This window comes from Cetorhinus maximus, unplaced genomic scaffold (genome assembly GCF_964194155.1).
Source record: "Cetorhinus maximus unplaced genomic scaffold, sCetMax3.hap1.1 HAP1_SCAFFOLD_2298, whole genome shotgun sequence".
NCBI classification, from domain to species: domain Eukaryota; kingdom Metazoa; phylum Chordata; class Chondrichthyes; order Lamniformes; family Cetorhinidae; genus Cetorhinus; species Cetorhinus maximus.
The window spans coordinates 1-19337 of record NW_027598237.1 but is presented as its reverse complement, the minus strand read 5'-3'; the positions used below and the strand labels follow the sequence as shown (position 1 = coordinate 19337).

Genomic DNA, 19337 nt, shown 5'->3' with positions numbered 1-19337 from the left:
CAGAAATTGTATGGCTTGGAAAGATTAAGGGAAGAGGGGTGTGTGGAAAAAAAAAGGGGGATTCGAACTATTACAAAATAAATTGGCAGATTTTTAACTTACTGTAGTGAATCTATCTTTCCTGTTTTATTGTTTCATGCCATGCTATCCAAATTTCTCACGTTCAAAAAGCATATATGTCTGATGCATTGTCAGATGTTAACAAAGTGTAATTAATTGGTGGCTCAGTGGTGCTCCACATTAAAACACTAATGCATGTTTTTATGTAACTGAGGCATGCAGTTTAATTTCTATGAATTCTCAGTCTGGGCCTGCAATACTTGGGCAAGTACAAAGTAGAAACTAGTTCTCCAAGATGGGCGAGGAAAAGGAGGCAAAGATTGGGTGTGGCATTTGCACTAGTTGGTATTCCCAAACCTCCCTACAACTGCTCAACAATACCTTTTAGTAGCAGTCTTGGATCAGTCCAGTTTGCCCTCTTTCCTCTACCCTTTCCTCTTATTCCAAGCAGTGCATGGCCAGGTTCTTCCTTCAGTGTTGGAAATGAGAAAACTTGCAATTGTAGACATCCTGAAAATGAAGTCATTTGTAATTTGTCTTTGCTTTCTTTTCAGATTTTGGATCCTTATTTGACCTTGAGAATGACTTACCAGATGAACTGATCCGTTCAGACCCATTAGGATTGACCAATGGTGGTGACCTGGCTCAGCTTACTGGGGTTGGCATGGTGCAGGATGCCGCCTCAAAGCACAAACAACTGTCAGAGCTTCTGAGAGGCAGTGGTTCCAGTATCAATATGGGACATGGGGCAGTCAGCTCTGGTGGTGCCTCATCACGCTCCATGGATAGTCCAGTGCAGTCGGTAGGCAGCCAAAGTCAACAGACTAGTCCCAGTATAGGAAGCTTAAGTAGTATGGTAAAGAGCCCTCTAACTCAAGGTGGTCTTACATCCCCATCTAACCTGGGAATGGGAGCAAGTGGAGCAAACCAGAGACCTCCGACACCGCAGTCTGTGAACCCACAGAAACACGATCAGCTTCATACGTCAGCAACGGGTCTGATGCCTGGTGTAAACAGCCCTACCAACCAGGCTGGCATGAGCATGAATGCTAATATGAATCCAGCCCTGATGAACAGTGGCAATGCTCAGGGCATGATGCAGGGACAAGTAATGAACGGTTCTCTTGGTGCTGGAAGAGGCAGACCTAACGTACAGTACTCAAGCCCAGGAATGTCCAACACAAACAACCTACTTGCAGATCCGTTATCCCAGGGATCACCTCAGATGGCAGCAGGTCTCAAAGGACCCCAGCCTGGGGCAATGAGCAAGGTAAGAACTGAGCATTTTACGCCTTTAAATATTTACCATATATGTTAACGTCACAATTAAGGTAACACTGATGAAATGTGACATGTTTAACTCAATTCAACATGAACAACATTTGGAGCTTTCAGTACAAATAGAGCAGCTAAACTCTCCTCTTCGATTTCCTACAATTATAAATTCATCCATCTCTTGGGCTTCTGATTTTTTCTATTACAGGTTGAGAATTGGGCTGCACCAATGACCAAACAGGTAAAAGCACAGTTCAATGTTAAACTAAGTCATAAAGACCAGAAAATCCTAGGTTCAGTCCATTCTAAGTTAACTGACCTCAGCTGGACAATACCTAGAGTGCTGTGTTTGACCTCACTTGGCTGGGTAGGTCGTTCTCCTGATATCTATCTAATGGCCGCTGGTCTAATCAACAGGATTGGGCTTGGTCTTAATTTACCATCGGAGTAACCTACTAAAAGTCACCGTCTTTGCTTATGCAGGAAGGATGACTATTTGGCTGAGACACCAGAGAGTGACTCTACCAGCAGTTGGCTTTTGGGAGAGGAGAAAATTGGAAACTACTGAACTTAAAAGAAAATATCTGAAAGACAAAACAGCACACTCAGCAATTACTTTTCAGTCCAGATTTGCATTGTACAGTCTACAATGATTGACATGCATTCTGCCTATGTTATAGATTTTTATTTGCTCAGGTGTTCTTGGTTCTGCATTCTTGTTTTTGCATCTAAGTACTCTGTTCAGTTTTAATGGTACTTTTATTAATTTTTTGGAAGAATTATTGTCCTTATTAATTGTAAGAAATCCAGACATTCTGCCTCTGTAATAAGGTAAAATTGACTTAAGATCAATCTCTTTTATACCTTCAATGATTTAGGCCCAAGCGAAAGACCTTTAGCTGTTAGAAATTACAGAGGAGAGGATGGCTACTCTGCCTACTTATGGCTTCAACTGACAGTCCATTCTGTATTGCTTATGGACATGGAAATTGTTTCTCTAATTCGTGATTCAACTACTTGCCAAATCTACGTTGGACTTCCAATCCAAATATTACATCTTAAAATTGACAAACATTTAATATAAAACAAAGTACAGCCTCCTAAAGCACCAGAAGTAGTTTTAAGAAAACTATCTGTTGAGTACTGGGTACTGAGTTGTAACACTCTGATCCTAACCCAGCCTATTGATGATCCAGTGATGGCAAAGTTCACTTGTGAGGATGCTTCTTTGCTGCTTGGAGATGGATTTTGGAGCAGCTACCTTTAGAGCCAACAAATATGAGTGAGGCAAGAGTTTACAAAAAAATACATTCTTGGAAAACTGATGTTAAAGACCCAAGAGGTGATAAGTTGAGGAAAAGTACCAGTGGAAAATAGAATTGTTTTAAAGGCACGCTAATTAATCCTGTGGCGTTACTGCTCGTGTGAAAATGAAATTATTTCCCCACCTGGCCTACGTTTACTGGTGTTGATCGAGAGCCATAGCTGCCAATCTTGTGGGAGAAGGGAGGAATTCAGGTTGGATTGTTTGCTTACTAGCAGACAATGAGATTGTTAGAAAATGAGACTAAAAAATTGAAATATCACATGATGACTGCTAGCCAGTGAAATTATTGAGAACTGACCTCAAAATAAAAAGGTATATATGAAATGGTCACCATGTAGAAATTGAAGATTAAAAGGAACTGGAGTGTCGAAAAATCAGATGTCTAGGGAATTGGAAAGGGTAAAAATAAAACTAGGTTCTTGGAAACAACAGTGAAACCTGTACAAATGGACACACTAAAAACCCGACACTCCTTAAAACAAAGAACTGGGATCCTGGGGGGTAGAATTAGTTTTTCTTTCTAAAGATGGGATATATATTAATTGTGGAATTATGAAAATGAGTACAGTCTGTTTTACTTAAGATAGCGGGGAAAAAAGCAACACATGAAACTGACAAAGATGTTATTTCAGCCCCATCTAAATCCTGGCTCTTGTTATTGAAATGAATGTCTTGTGTTGTAATACAGCATCCCTTCAATACCTTGCCCATTCTTAATGTGTAAGTCCATACCTGAAGCATCGGTAGACTGTTTGGTTATGGGTGAAGAGAAATACTTGTATGGTACTTAGTGGTCATTGACAACCGTGAAACAACGTCCTGGTCTGAGTAGTCATCATGGGAGTACAAAGAACAAAGAAAAGTACAGCACAGGAACAGGCCCTTCGGCCCTCCAAGCCTGCGCCGATCATATTGCCCGTCAACTAAAACATTTTGCACTTCCGGGGTCCGTATCCCTCTATTCCCATCCTAGTCATGTATTTGTCAAGCTGCCTCTTAAACCCCACTATCGTACCTGCTTCCACCACCTCCTCTGGCAGCGAATTCTAGACACTCACTACCCTCTGCCCCGCACATCACCTTTATAGTTTTCTCCTCTCACCTTAAATCTATGTCCCCTAGTAATTGACTCTTCCATCGTGGGAAAAAGCTTCTGACTATCTACTCTGTCCATGGCACTCATAATTTTGTAAACTTCTATCAAGTCGAAAGCCGAGTAGGGAAATAAAGCTTTGGGGTTGTGGTAATAGATTTTTATGAATTTTTTTTCTTTTAGTGAATAACGCTGAATTTTCATATTCTCCTTTTGCCAGTGGGGATTTAAAATACAAAATGAAAGCTGCAGAAGTTACTCCTCACTTCTGATATACCCCCTTGTTAGATAGTAAAACAGATTAATCTGTGGACATGTTCATGGGTACCATTAATGCTGATTTAATCTGACAGGAAATTTAACTTGAACAGTACAGGCCATGGGTTTAGTTGAATCTGCACACGTGCCACTCTAGTACCAGTAAATGTCTTGAGTGACAGTATGGTTTGGATTTCCAATGTGTTAATTTCCATCAAGAAGCAATTAATTTAGCTTTTTTGAAATTTGAGTATGGCATCCTGTTTAAGATGTTTCACTTAAATGATCTAATGCAGACATCTGTTTTCTCAATGTTAGACTAAGAATTACAGTTTAAAATACAGTATAACCTTAATTTCCCACACCGTTGAATTGAATTTGTTCTTTCTAAATATTTTGTATCTTTTAGCTGAACTGTGTCAAATATTGAAATTCTACCTAACTGAGAACTAATTGGATACTAATCACCTTTAAATGAAAGGGAATTCTTGGCTTTCGAGCCATTCTCCAAACTTACGTGTGTGCTTTTGAAGGGCACAAAGAGAATGAGGACTGCTTGTGTGCATTCTACATCAATGAATTTGTAACAGCTCTGGTGTAAAATGAAGAAAATATAGCTGTTGCTCCGGTTGTTGGTTCCTAAGGGACAGATCTCTTTTTAAACAATGGAAGTGTGCCCTGGGCGGAGCAGTTTCTCTTTCAGTTGAGTGGCTAAGCGTGAATCTGGGGTTGGGATTAGCATGCTGTTGGCTGCTTAGCTCAGTGAGGGGGTGCTTTTCCTCCTTTGTTCTTATGGAGAGGTGCAGGTACCATCTGTTGTCCATGTAGCCCAAGGAAACTTTGTCTTTTTCTCCTCCTTTCGCTTCTCTCCCCTTCTCCAACCCCAATAACATGTACATTTTATTACTAATTTTAAAAATATGTTAAAATGAATGGGAATAGTTTGTAAACATTTTGAGATGAGCTCTCTGCTGCACAAATTGTGTACTAGGAGTTGTACACATACTACTACTGAGTCAAAAACACGCCCTACTTTTGAAATATTCAATACTTGAACAATATTGTTCCCAGTTAGATTGGAAAGCTTCAGAGCCATGATAACTTCAGAATTAATGTTGAAATACTAATACTTGGATGTGCTCAGTCAGCATAGCATGAAAGTCATTGCATGTTTGTACAAATTATGTGTAACAGCCGTAAGTACCAGTGATAACTCTCTATAAAAAGCTGTTTAAGCACTGTTAATTTTCATTGACAATCCCAGATGTAGGTATTTGATACAAATATGATACATGACAGAATAGTACCTGATCTTCTGCCACCTCCCCCAAATAATATAACACATCTTTAAACTGATGAACTGGAGCCTGACACTGTGTATATTTGCAACTGTTGTCACTTACTTTTTAATTTCAGTAACTTAACTCATCTACTATTAGTTTTCCCTTTTATGTTTCTGAAGGTACTGCTGGTGGAAGTATAATTCTACAGAACTCTCGGTACTCTGCCATCTTGCCCAAGTGGACACTTGTTTCTTTTAACAACTTTGTGTCTCTCCTCCATTCAACTGTTCACCTCTCGTGAAACTGCTGAGTTGTGCACAATTCCACATAAACCAGCTACCCTCTATGTCCAAAAGTCCATTTTTCAAAGATGTGTCTAAATAACTTGTAAATGGCTATTTGACCTTCAGGGAGGCAGCACAACCAAGCCCAATGTCAAAACACATGCAGTTTCTAGTTGGGTTCATTGAATAGCAGCAAGGAACATCCCTCAATAGCTGAGGCCAATTGTAGCATCCATACCATCAGGATCAGCTAATTCAGCATAGACTAGGGTTGAACCTGAAACTTTATGGTATGTTCATTTTTTTAAGAAACATCAGAATGTCTGCTCTGTCCATTTTGGGAAGGTAGAAACCTAAGTTAAGAGTGCATACAAGTGGCATAGTGATACTGTCACTGGACTTATTATCCAGAAACCCAGGCTAATGCTTGGCAACATGGGTTCAAATCCCACCATGGCAGGTGGTGGAATTTAATTTTAATTAATAAAACCTGGAATTGAAAGTTAGCCTCTGTAATGATGAGCATGAAACCACAGTACCATCGATTGTCATAAAAACCCATGTAGTTAACTAATATCCTCTAGGGAAGGAAACCCACCATCCTTGCGTGGTCTGGCCTGTGTGTGACTCCAGATCCACAGCAATGTGGTTGACTCTTAATTGCCCTCTGAAATGGACTAACAAGCCACTCAGTTCAAGGCCAGTTATGGATGGCAGCAAATGCTGGCCTTGCCAGCAATGCCCAAATCCCAAAGAACAAAAAAAAGCTTTACCACCTGACTCATCATGTTTTATGACTGAGTTAAATTTGTGATATTTTATAATTCATAAGATGAACATAAGATAGACTTTTTAAGTGAGAATTTAATGTAGATTGCACAATATTAGTCTGGTTTGAAATGAGCATTGGGTTCTCCCAATCTCCCTCAAACTGAATATCTCATTAATATTGTACATCATATAGATGTTAACTTGCTGGCATTCCCAATATTTTCTTACAGCTACATATTCATAATACTCTAAAATCATGTTAAAGCTAACCTGCCCATAATGTTTACCTGTTTTCCCCTTCTAGTTATAACAATGTATATAAATATTTAAACCTTTTTTTGGTGTAAGCTAACACTTTGGGGAAGTGATGGGGGCAATGATGCTGCGACTGAAGGCAACTTTACAACATTTTATGAACGTAGGAGTAAGAAACTGCACAGCAGTTCCAGCAAACAAGCAAGAGATTTCCTGCATGCTTCAGCAAAGTTCATTCAGCAAGTGACGGTTAACTCTGTGTTTAAAGTAAAATTGGAATAGGTGCAGAAGGGGGAGCTGACAATCAACCAAACTTCCTGTCCTGCTTGTCTTTCAATATTTTATTTTCAAAAGAGCTCTTCTACTATACACAGGATCTGGCTTGACTGCAGCCCCCCACTGTTGATTAGATTGCTGAATACAATTACCTGCCTAAACCCCACCGTGCCTCCACTTCCTTTTACCTAACTTCTGATCACATCTCAATCTTTCTTCCTTTGACTGGGCATGTCTTTTGAGATGTCTTTGGGTATTTTTATATGCTAAAGGCACTACATAAATGCAGGTTGCTGTTGTATCACTTGTCATCAGAACTTGCAGGATATTCACTTGATCATAGTACTGGAGATCATTTGGTGCCTATAGACACATACCCTAGCTAGAGTTGAGTACTTTCAGGTGTCAAGGGAAGAAAAACATGTAATAAATAGTCCCTTTGTTTAGTTTGCTGCATATTTCATTAATTTAATAAACCTCTCCCCATACTACTCTGCATGTATATCAGCGTAAATGGTGAAAAGATCATCCCAAAATAAGGAAAATCTGAAGTTAGAGATAAGCATGTAAGTGCAGTTGAGTATGCTACTGTAGCTATGTCAAATATTCATTTGCTGTATTCTTCACCAGTTTAGCTGAGTTGATAATATGTTATCTGAGTCAGAAGGTTGAGACTTCAAATCCTACTCCAGGACTTGGGCACATAATGAAAATGAAGTGACAGTACTGAAGGAGTGCTGTATCTGAAATAAAAACAAAATGCTTAAAATACTCACCTGAAAGCATTTGTGGAGAGAGAAACACAGTTAATTCAGATCAAGAAGCTTTCTTTGGTGCTGTATCTGACCTCTGTGTGGCACAATCTTAAGAGCAGGGTGCTGGTTAATATTCTTCCCTCTACCATCACCACCAAAAATAACTGATCATTTATTTAATTAATGCCTATGGACCTTGCTGAGTGCAACTGTCATGCTTAAATAATTCTTTAACGTAATTAACTTGAACTTTTCATTTAATATACTATTTATTGCTCACAGTGGTCTCTACATCGGGCAGACCAAACGCAGGTTGGATGATCGATTGCCTTGCTCAACATCCCAGTTCAGTCTGCAAAACTGACCCTAATCTCCAATCAATTGCAGTTTAGATTATTTGTCTTGCGCCTCTCTGCCCTCTGTCTCCAATGAAGTTCAGCAGAAGCTTGATGAACAACACCTCATCTTTTGACCAAGCACTTTACAGCCTTCTGCACTCAACATTGAGTTCAGCAGTTTTAGATCATAGCTCTCTTCTGCTACTTACAGCTCCCCTAGAACTATCTTTTGATTCTTCTACTTGTTCCATTTTCCATTTAGTCTTGTACCATCCTGCCTGCTTTATCACAGCCTACCATAGGCCTTCCCTTTTGTTCTTTCTTCCATCCCCTTTCCCTGCATCTGCTTGCTTAAAACCTGTCACATCTGTAACACTTTCCAGTTCTGACAAAAGGTCTTACAGACATGTAATGTTACCTCTGTTTCTCTCTGCACAGATGCTGCCCAACCTGCTGATTGTGTCTAGCATTTTTTTTTACATTTCAGATTTTCAGCATCTGCAGTACTTTGCCTTGCTCCCAATGCTTGCACTACCATTATTTCATAGGTTTTTATGATGTTGTATTGCCTGTGTACCCTGAACAATCCAGAAGCAATGTGCTTTCAGTGCCATAATCTGCAAACTTGAACACCTGAATAGTTTTGTTTATTTTGTTCTGAGGTCATAATTTAGTAGTCAGAAGAGAAACATTGAACATGATGCATCCATTTGAAGCAGTTGATTTGAGTGGCTGTAAAATTCCATGCACTTTCGTTTACAGAGGCTTACTTACAATTTTTTTTGCCCCAGTTTAATGCGTCAGATTTCGCTTATTAATTCCCCCTTTTCTTGATTTCCTGCATCATACACCAGCTGGCAAGATAGCTGAAGAGATGCCCTGACATCCACCCCTATAATTAGGCAGTTGCTAGGTAGCACATGACAGCCCAGACAACTTGCTCTCCGCTTTTTTCATCTTCTCCACAGCAGTATGTTGAGATTGGGAACTCCACTACACCGTGTCCCTTCCTTATTAATAAATTGTTAAAGCGAATTTCTATTAAATGAGCATTTTTTTTTCGGTTTTCATTCTCAACAAGTGTAAGAAATTTTCATAACTTGGGAAGCATTTGCTATTATGTTTCTCAAAAGTTAATCCAAAAGGTGGAAATTATAGTATAAAAAGACTATTTGAACTGGATAAAACACTCTCAAATGCAAACTCAGGTTTTGTTCTTTCTCAACTTCAAAATATTCTCTTCAGACACGATGTAAAGTGTACAACAATAAGGTGAAATACTAGCGGATATTCATCTATCGCTGGTATTGGAAAAGGTGAGAACAATTTAAGGTATTGAATTCAGAGTCCCGCACAAAAAAAAGGTTTTGTTTAGCAGCTTAATTTATTAGGGTTTGTGTAATACCATAATAGACGCTGTAAGAACATAAGAAATAAGAGCAGGAGTAGGCCATTCAGCCCTTTGAGCTGCTCTGCCATTCAGTATAATCATGGTTGCTCTACCTCAACTCTACTACAATTAGTGAAATAAGCCTATTTGAAAATGCGCTGTCAATGTTCCTATGAATTGATTCTACCATACCTTTATGCTGTTTTCAAATTTTCTCTATTTGCAAACATATCAATTAGCATGTTTCCAAGCAAGCTCTTGTACTACAGACAGCTTTACTCTTTAGATTAATGTTTTTTTTTAAACAAGTAGTAGATACAAATGACTCTGCTACTGCCAAATGAGAAGCCCAGAAGGCCCTTGTAGGTGGCCAGCATTATTAATTATATTTTGGGAGCTGCCCTCTAATTCGACTTCAGCAAATTTTGCAACACTTGTGTCTTCAATGTATAGCATAAACTTCAATAAATTTGTGTATTCCCAAAAGCATTGGGCTACAACAAGTACCATTTCCAGGTGGTTGACTTGATATGTTATCATATGTGCTGTGCCTTAGGTTACATTTTTAACCTGGAAGGTTACTAGAGGCTACAAGTGAATTTTTAACTGACAACTGAAAGTGGTAGGTTTATAGCTTACACTTGTGGGTTTTATTTGAGGTGTACACATAAATACAGTTTCTGCATGCTTTAAGTGAGCCACAGTGGTGCTTGGGATGCACTGATAACTCCATTTATATTACAGCACTATGTTGTGTCTATAGGTAACAGAGTAGGTAAATGCAGTAACTGCAGCAATTTGTTCTGCCCCCACCTGCTAGTGCTACACTGTCTCCTGAGGTGAAATGCTTCCCCTGGTAAAGGTAAATGATTGCTGTTAGTGATACTTCCAATCACGCTCTTCATTTTATTTTGTCTGTTACTGTAAGAGTATTATATGAAGTTTTGGACAGCTTCAACTCCATACCTGCCGAATATGCAACACTCAAATGTCCCAGCTATATAAAACAAGCGTACCATTTTATTAACTATCAGAACGCTGCTTGAGGAGGACTGTTAGCAACTCTGCTGCAAGAAGGGTGTTCTTTCTTATTGTTAAAGCATATTGTTGAGGCAAATTAGAACGAGATTTTTCTCTGCTTCTGACCATAAGAATATTCTGAGTAACATGTTTGACGTAATTTCTCAGGTTCACAAAATGAAAACTTGCTTTGTTGCCCAGAAATAATTAGGTTTTGAAACTGAAAACAATGAGTTAAAGCAAGGATGGAAAATGCATCTTTTATTATCCAAGACTAACTTTCTTAAAATATTCAAGCCTTGGACTGTTTATTGTTTTAATACAAGGGTTTAAGTTGCATTGTAATGTAGTATTTGCTTTCTGCCACTGGAGGCCCTTATGAACCATGGGTGATCTTCATCTGATGGGAAAAACATCTGCAGTCCTCCTTTAATTTTACTCATGTCCCAGGCAGTTTAAACTGGCATTTTCTGCACACCTTGATCACCACATAAAACAATCCTCACCTTGAAGCTTGCAGCATGGCATCTGATGATAATTATATTTTTCAGTTACTGTTGGTCTCACAATCTTCTGATTTCTTCTTGATTTTCCAAACGTTTTGGTGGGGGTAATGGTTTGAAAGCATTTTTACTTGATGTAGTCTCTCTTCTAAATGTCAACTTCCTTCCACCCAAGTTGAATATAGATAGAAGAGACCAAGATGAATGTTTTGATTAGCTTGTTGAGTGTCAGAAGTTAATTTTCCTTTTTTTTTAAACTAATAGATGGGAATGATGGGAACCCCTAGTCCTTACGGACAGCCATATGGACAGAACACTGGTCAGACGCTGGGCAGTAGCGGACTAGGGCAGCAGCTGCAAAACAAGGGTGGTTTAGGGAACAGTCTGCCTCAGTTTACAATGGACAAGAAAACTGTAGGTGGTGCTGGGATGCCAAACCTGGTGAGTGCTGAGAGATTCATGTACCTCACATTTCACACTTCCTCATTTCCTGCCTTGTCGAATTTAATGTTAATCTCGGGCAATAAGACTAAACCATAGAAGGAAGCAAATGCCAAAATAGAACCTTGAAAGCTTATTTTGAAAGTTGGTGCCTTGTTAAGGGACAGGTTTGTGCCTACGTTTCCTGTATTGAGAATTTGTATATAGTGAATACCAATAGAAGTTTGAAGGATCATCTAAAATTGTCCACCTTCACATATCACCTCCTTATACCAAATCTTCACATACCACCATCAGGCCAGTTAGAGCTGTACTGGTTATAAAGCATACAAAGCAAACTCCATCTAACCACATGTAGTGAACATCATTAGAGACCCTGAAAGAGGATGAGTATTTAAAAGGAAAGGGATGTTTGTAAGAGCTGGTGACCAGTAGTCACTACCAAAATGGTAGCGAAAACCCATCACCAGGGCTTCATCGGAAGCACTAATAGAAAAGATATCTCCTATAAAAAACCCCTAATAGTTTGATATGCTGACTTATGACCATTTCCTTTTAGGTGTTAGTTTTGGCTCAGTGGTAGATTTCTCACCTCAAATCATTCTAGAGACTTGATCACTTAGTACTACATTGAATGAGAGAGTGCTGTATTATTGAAGGTACCATCAAATGAGAAGTTAATCTAAGACACCGACTGTCCTTTTAGTTGAACATAAAATATTCCATGGCTTGAGGAAAAGCAGTGTATTCTCCCAGTGCCACGGAGAATGTTTATCGCTCTGTCTACATCGCTAAATATAGATTACCTGCTCATGATTTAGTTGCTGTTTATGGGACCTTACTGTGTGCAGATGCCATGTTCTATAATGCAACATTGATTGCACTTTGTTTTAGAAATGTGCTTTATTGGTTGTAAAGCACTCTAGGCGTTCTGACATTGTGAATGGTGCTATATAAATGCATGTTCTTTCTTTTCCAAAGCCGCAGCAGCCTTCTCCAGTACAGCAGGGAGGAATAGGGCAGCCGCCTGGGCAGGGAATGGGTTCTGCACCCACAGCAGATCCAGAGAAACGAAAACTCATCCAGCAACAACTAGTTCTGCTCCTGCATGCACACAAATGCCAGCGTCGGGAGCAAGCAAATGGTGAGGTACGACCCTGCAACTTGCCACACTGCCGAACCATGAAGAATGTCCTGAATCATATGACCCACTGTCAGGCTGGCAAATCCTGTCAGGGTGAGTATGGACTGAACTAGTATGAATATTTGGTACAAACACTCATCCGATGTTTGAGTTGCACAGGATTTCTTATACTTTTAAGCTCGCCATCACCTTCTCAAGGGCAACTAGGAATGGAAAATAAATGCTGGCCCAGCCAGTGAAGCCCACGTCCCGTGAATGAATAAAAAAAAACTTGAAACAAAGCCTTGAGTTCCTTTTGACATCGTTTAATTTCTCAGTAAAATGGAATATGCAAAGCATTTCTGTTAACTTTCTTCCATTGATGTGATGTTGCTATGTGCTTATGGAAGTCTACAGGGTCAAATTTATTAAGAAACTGTTTCTATTACAGTTATAAAAACAAAAAGCCACATCCGGTTGCATCCTGTCAATACCATCTAATGTACAAATTCCTGTGATGATGTAGGCTGCGGTGCTAAAATTAGAACGTTGAATTCTTAAAGTTTGTTTTTCAATGTTGAGTTCTGACTTGGTTGTATTTTCTGATAGTCATGTTTGCCCTCTTTTTTTGTTAATTCTTTACAGTTGCACACTGTGCTTCATCACGTCAGATCATCTCCCACTGGAAGAATTGCACAAGGCATGACTGTCCTGTTTGTCTCCCTTTGAAAAATGCTGGGGACAAGCGTAACCAGCAATGTAAGTCTTCCTACCTTCAAAGTCTGTTTTTTAAAAAAAGATACAAAAAGTTCAGTTGGGGTTGAGTATTTTTTTAAAAGTATTGACTTGAGTAATCTAGCTGTGGTTTCAAAATATGCGCTTACTACTGGTAGTTTGATTTTGTTTAATTGCTTCACAGTCAACAAACCTTCATGCTTTAGATTAATTTTTAGTAAATAATGAAGAATAATTCTGAAGAAATATGTGATTTTCTCCACTTTGAGGAATGCTTTATTAAACTTCTAGGAACCTTGGGTATAAGCTACAGGGCAGGCTGATGGAAAGGGGATTTCACATGCCATTGTGCTCAGTAAACCAGATCTATTTTATAAGGGCAGGGCTATATTACCATGCAATGCACATGATAATATGCTAAAACTTCAAGGCCACCGTCTCATTTTTTAAGTAAATGGAACTCCCTGTCAATCGGGTTAATTGTTTTGTGATGAAACAGTGCAGATTGGAAAATACTTGTTTCAGGCTCCAGTTTAGGAGCAGCCAGCCTTATATGATCGGCTTTTTTTCCTTTTCTGTGTTATTTCGGGTCTGTGTGCATAAAATTCATTTACCTTAGATGATTTGCTGTTAAGAATGTATTGTGATAGATTTATATGTATTCCTACCCATGGTGTTCCTCAGTATGATCAAAAATATTCAATTTTATGGCTTGCTATGTATAATTTATGATCAGGGCCTCTGATTTATGATCAGGTTGATAATATTACAGATTTTAAGGGGCGTTACTGGTATTTTAAGGGGCAAGTTATGTGACTGTCTGCATTTTGGTGCGAATTGTAAAGCTGTGGTCTTTAATTTTAGCCTGCCAGAGAACTGAGATGCTTTAGGTTTGAGGTATGCAGGAGGTGTTAAGGAGGAGGATGTGCAGATACAATTTTAAAACTGTTGAGGATTGTCTAAGGAGTAGAAGGGTAATGGGAGGCGGATGTTGGTGTGAAAGATGGATGTCAAAGTTGTAGGGTAGAAATTGGGGCTATAAAATTGGTGGGAGGGTGACCTTGATGTGTTAACAATTTGGAATGGTGGCAATGTGTTAGAGAGGTGGGTTGTTGAATGTGGCAATCCTGGGGGGTGACCCTGGTGGATGGTACAGTAGGAGAGGGCTAAAATGCTGCTTGGAAAAGTGATACAGCCAAGTTATGGCCATGGAAACCAAGTTGAAGTTTTTATAGTGTTTACTGTTTTTAAAAATTCAGAAGTCAGTGTCTTTAAAAACACAAGTTGGTTCCTGGATCATAGTTAGGAAGACAGAGTTGGGATTTCTTTTCCATGAGTAGGTGGTAGGGAAAAAAGAGGTGTAAGGCATGGCCAGTTGGCAGAGGGAAGTAGGGAGAACAGGAAAACTTTAATGTTCAGGGTGATAATGATGAGAATTATAGGATGCAGCAAGTTAAAGAAGAATTCCATCTACCAGGGTGAGTGAAGATGCTATGGGGAATTATGACTTAAGTTCTTCCCTCAGTTTACTAAAAGGAATTTTTAGCAATTTTATTGAAGAGGCCTGTGATTTAAAGCATCTGACTTTTAAATAGTAGATGTTTCCTGAGAATCCTGAGAAAAATGTTGTAAATGTTACTCAATCATTTTAGAATTCAACTTTGGTTAGAGGCTTTTGAGGTACTGGCCAGGCAAACTGAAGCAAGAGAAAAGCAGCAGTGCAATTAGACAAGACTAAAGAAAGGTTCCTTGAGGCCAGGTTGGGTGGGTCAAACAGAGTGTGCAACAGATGATCTTGGGGTGGAGGCTCTATGGCACGTGAGCAGGATGTGTCCAAATACTGGAGTCAAGGTAGAGGAAACCACTTCATGCATAGATCAGAGGTCAAGTCAGGCTGGCATATGATGCTGAGAAAGGTAGCAAGGTGGAGCCAGCATAGTCTCTGGAAGGTAGGTTTATGGAGACCAGTACCACCTGATTTAGACACTGACCCTGACGTACTTATTGGAAGACGAGGATTTTACAGTTAAGGTTAACAGTATGGCAGAATTAATGAACAGAAATTGAGAACAGGTGACTAAAAAGGAGGTTCATGCATTAGCAAGACTCTATATAGTTCAGAATATTTTAAAGTTTCTGTTATGCCCCAGAGATCATATTTTGTCATAAGTGCAAGCATGCCTTTTATTTTAAAAGGAAAACTGCACATTTCATCCTGGCGACTGAAATTTATTGAACACTAATTCATTTTTGCACACTTAAAAGCAGCTACAATTACAGGAAATATGGGGTGCTGGCAAGTTACAAGCCAGGATAGCAGCTAAAGTTCAACACTGTTCTAGATGATCCCACCCTTGCTTGTACTAGTGTTGATATCATCCTGCATTTTCTCTTCTAGCCCCCTCCCCAAGTCACGATTAAATTCATTTGGCAGTTGGAATTTGGTCATCTCTAGGGAAAGGATGTTGTTTCTGAATTCAAAATTTAATTTATGTGCTTTTTTTTTTATCTTTGCACAGCATTACTAGCTGGAGCAGCTGTAGGACTAGGAAACTCGTTAGGGTCAGTAGGAGTTGGACAGCAGAACACGCCAAGTTTAAACACTACCAGTCAGATTGACCCCAGCTCTATAGAGAGAGCCTATGCAGCACTTGGACTCACGTATCAGGGTAACCAGATGCAGCCTCAACCTCAGATGCAGAACCAGCAATCGTCTCAGTCTTCACAGGGGCACCAATCTCTGCGGCCTATGAATGCTATGGGTAAGTAAAAACTGCATGCAAAATAGGTACAACTTATCCATCCTCAAAGCATGGTTGTGCAGTTCTCCAGAAATTCACATCCCATTTTGTAGATGCTTATTAAATGACTGTCCATTAAGTATAGGTATTTTACATAAAACAAGCAAAACTTTTATCTCTCTCTTTCAATACTTGCTTTATCAAAAGCCCACAAGAGCTGAGCATTGTTCATTTGGACATCCTATTAGACAGAACTGACTTGAAGACTATTCAGAATCGTATTTTCCTTATTTTAGGGGACAATCCGGGGCATGGTTATAGAGCCCTATTGAAACAGTTTGAATTACTGAGACTAATGAAATTGGATTAGTTAAAGTGCTGCTCTAGTCAATATTTGCAGTTAATATACTTAGTATTTAAAAAAAACCAATTTGTGTTTATAGTCCTGTTAACTGTAGTATTGGATGATGGAATGGGTTCCAGGTGAGAACACCACAGATGGAAACCAAAGTTCTATATGGAACCCAGTATGGACAGCTCCGAATTGAAAAATGCCAACAGACAGTTACAGAAGCTTGCAAAGAACATGAAGCCTTGCTTTTTGTCAACTTGGCTATAGCAACCAACTGACTAATATTCATGACATTTATCTGATGATTCAGACTATAGAGCACTTTTGGGGTAAGGTTGCAAAAACAAAAATACTGTAATCCCTATTTAAAAAGGGGTTAATTTTGCATGATGGCCTATTTCACTATACCTTTACATGCCACTGCTTTATATCTGAGACATTGTTAGAATATAAGGTAACGGTGGGAATTAGTAATGGAAACAGAAAATGCTGGAAAAACTGCACAAGTCTGGCAGCATCTTTGGAGAGAGAAGCAGAGTTAACGTTCGATTCATCTTTGGAATTGGAGAGAGGCAGAAACATAATGAGTTTTATGCTCTTGAGAAAGAGAGGTGCAGGTGAAGCAAAATAGGATGTCAGGGATAGGTTGAGAGTGTGGGGGGGTGGGGGCGGCTAGGAGAAATTAAATGACAAAGGTGTCATGGAACACAAGACAAAGGGAGTGGCAATTAAAATAAAGACTAAAGCTTTAGTCCAGAATAGGTGTTAATAGGAGAATAAAGGCTCATCACTGTCTGAAAGAAAAATAGCAGAATGTGATGATAGACAAAGGGTCAGCGCTATCTGAAAGCAAAAACATGAGAACAAGATACAGATTGGCACTTGGAGGTTTGGGAGCAGGGGTGAGGGTAGAATTCAAAATGGAAGACAAAATTCACTGTCTGAAGTCGTTGAACTCAATGTTGAGCACAGGCTATAAATCGGAAGATGAGGTGCTGCTCCTCCAGCTTGCATTGGGCTTCACAGGAACATTTTAGCAGGCCGCGGACAGAAATGTGAGCATGGGAGCAAGCTGGCGAATTGAAATGGCAAGCGGCAGGAAGGCCTGGGCCATGCAAAGCAGAATACCTCTGCTTAGTCCTCCTTCCAGCAACCACCCCCCCCTCATTTTTCAACAGCATAAAATCCATTGCATTCTTTATCTCTCCAGTTCTGAAGAAGAGCCATACTGGACTCGAAACATTAACTCTGGGGAGAATTTTCTCCTAGTTGGGGGTGCTGAGCAGGCACGCAGCCGATCGCTGCCTGCAATTGGCTGCGCATGGCCATTTTACGTGGATGGGCCAATTAAGGCCCACCCAGTGTGACGCACGCCCAGAAGCGCTGAACGCTCTCTGTGCAGGTGGGGGAAGGAGGCTGAGTCAGGGGCTGCGCTTTTTTGCACATGCACGCGAAAGAGCGCAGAAATCTCCCTGAGGCAAGGAGCTGCCTCAGGGAGTTTAATTACATTTTGGAAAATTTAAATAAAGAGAAAAAAAATTTTCAGACATGTCCCCTCATGTGACAGTATCACATGAGCTGGGACATGTCAATGAATTTTAATAGAAACATTTATTTAAGTTATAAACCCTTCATGAAACCTCATCACATCCGTGGATGAGGTTTCATGGTAAATGCGAAGGCCGCCTGGGCTCTTCGCCTGCCCGCCAACCTTAAGGTTGGACGGGTGGCTCCGTTAATTATTTTAATTAGTTTTTTAAATGACCTTAATAGGCCTTTGACAGTTCAGCCGGTGTGCACCCGCCGAACCTAAGATCTGAATGATGCGCGGTGATGTCGGGACACACGCTCGATGTCACCCCGCGTCAGCAAGCGGGGCCCGTCCCTGCACGCTGACCCGAAGATTCTAGCCTCTGTTTCTCTCTCCACAGATGCTGTCAGACCTGAGTTTTTCCAGCATTTTCTGTTTTTGTTCCAGATTTCCAGCATCCATGGTACTTTGCTTTTATTTTAGTGGAAATTAGTATCTGCTTGTGAACTAATCAGATATTAATCATCTGTGAATGTTTTAGAATTCTAATGACACTTGTATACTTTACAGGTACCAGCCAAATGGGTGTGAATGGAAGTAACGTCGGTGTGCAGGCCCCCAACCAGCAGTCCAGCATTCTGCATGATGCTATGATGCTGTCATCCATGACCTCTGCTAAGTAAGTCTAGGATCCATTCTTGCTCCTCGTTTCTAGTTTCATGTTTTTCATTTGCAGCTCTTTGTCTAATATAAAAATATAAGCCTAAATCTGGATGCCAGTGTTGCTTGTCAACCAAAAGGTGCATTGTCCTCCTTTTCTGTGACCAAACTGAGGAGTTCTACTTTTGGGGGCATTTTGAATAATCTGACAGTGATATGAAGTCTTGGAAAAGGTGTGGTCTATCTGTGCCTCCTCGCTTAATACAGAATGATTTCAAATCTGTAAGTGGAGAACAATGAAGTTCAAGAGATTGTTCTTTGCGGCCTTGTCCACTAAATTTCCAACGACTTGTATTACTCACACCAACTTTTAATTCTTTCAGCCCAATGCTAAGTGACGGCACAAGTGTTAGTAATCTTAATACAGTGCCAACGGCAACGCCCCCCTCAAGTACTGGCATTCGAAAATCATGGCATGAAGACGTCACTCAGGACCTACGCAATCACCTTGTTCACAAATTGTAAGTGATCAGCTGTATATGTGATAGAGGTCTTAGATGTAGCTACTGAGATGGTGATTTATTCATGACAGTCATGGGGTGATTGGGATTTTTGTGGCCTAATGTATACAACTTCATTTTGTTTTTCTTGAAATAGCAGTTTCTTTTTCTTTTCCATCATTTTCTCCTCTTGATGAGTTTCACAATAGGTCAGCTTCTCGTATCTTGCTTCCACAGCATCAGCAACCTCTCTGATTGTAGGGAGTGACCCAGCCAAGCCCCAATCCTAATTCTATGTTCATCAATGTCCATACACATGTAACTCCTGCTGAAGCCATATGAAATGATCAGAATCATAACCCTGGC

General features: G+C 39.9%; 1 protein-coding gene across 1 annotated transcript; it reads left to right on the top strand.

Annotated features, from left to right (window-relative positions):
* Positions 1-595: 595 nt before the first annotated feature.
* On the top strand, positions 596-18996 carry LOC144677201 (histone acetyltransferase p300-like). The gene is made up of 7 exons (XM_078537386.1): positions 596-1330; positions 11153-11329; positions 12311-12566; positions 13098-13211; positions 15707-15949; positions 18382-18490; positions 18855-18996. Exons 1-7 carry the CDS (start codon positions 725-727, stop codon positions 18994-18996), a joined length of 1647 nt encoding a protein of 548 aa, XP_078393512.1. The 5' UTR covers positions 596-724.
* Positions 18997-19337: the final 341 nt, after the last annotated feature.

Excerpts from the sequence above, each read along its gene's own strand:
- LOC144677201 (XM_078537386.1), top strand. The coding sequence starts at position 725 with ATGGTGCAGGATGCCGCCTCAAAGCACAAACAACTGTCAGAGCTTCTG. Across the intron at positions 12,567-13,097 it reads GGCTGGCAAATCCTGTCAGG|TTGCACACTGTGCTTCATCA; the intron begins GTGAGTATGGAC and ends AATTCTTTACAG. Across the intron at positions 15,950-18,381 it reads GCGGCCTATGAATGCTATGG|GTACCAGCCAAATGGGTGTG; the intron begins GTAAGTAAAAAC and ends TATACTTTACAG.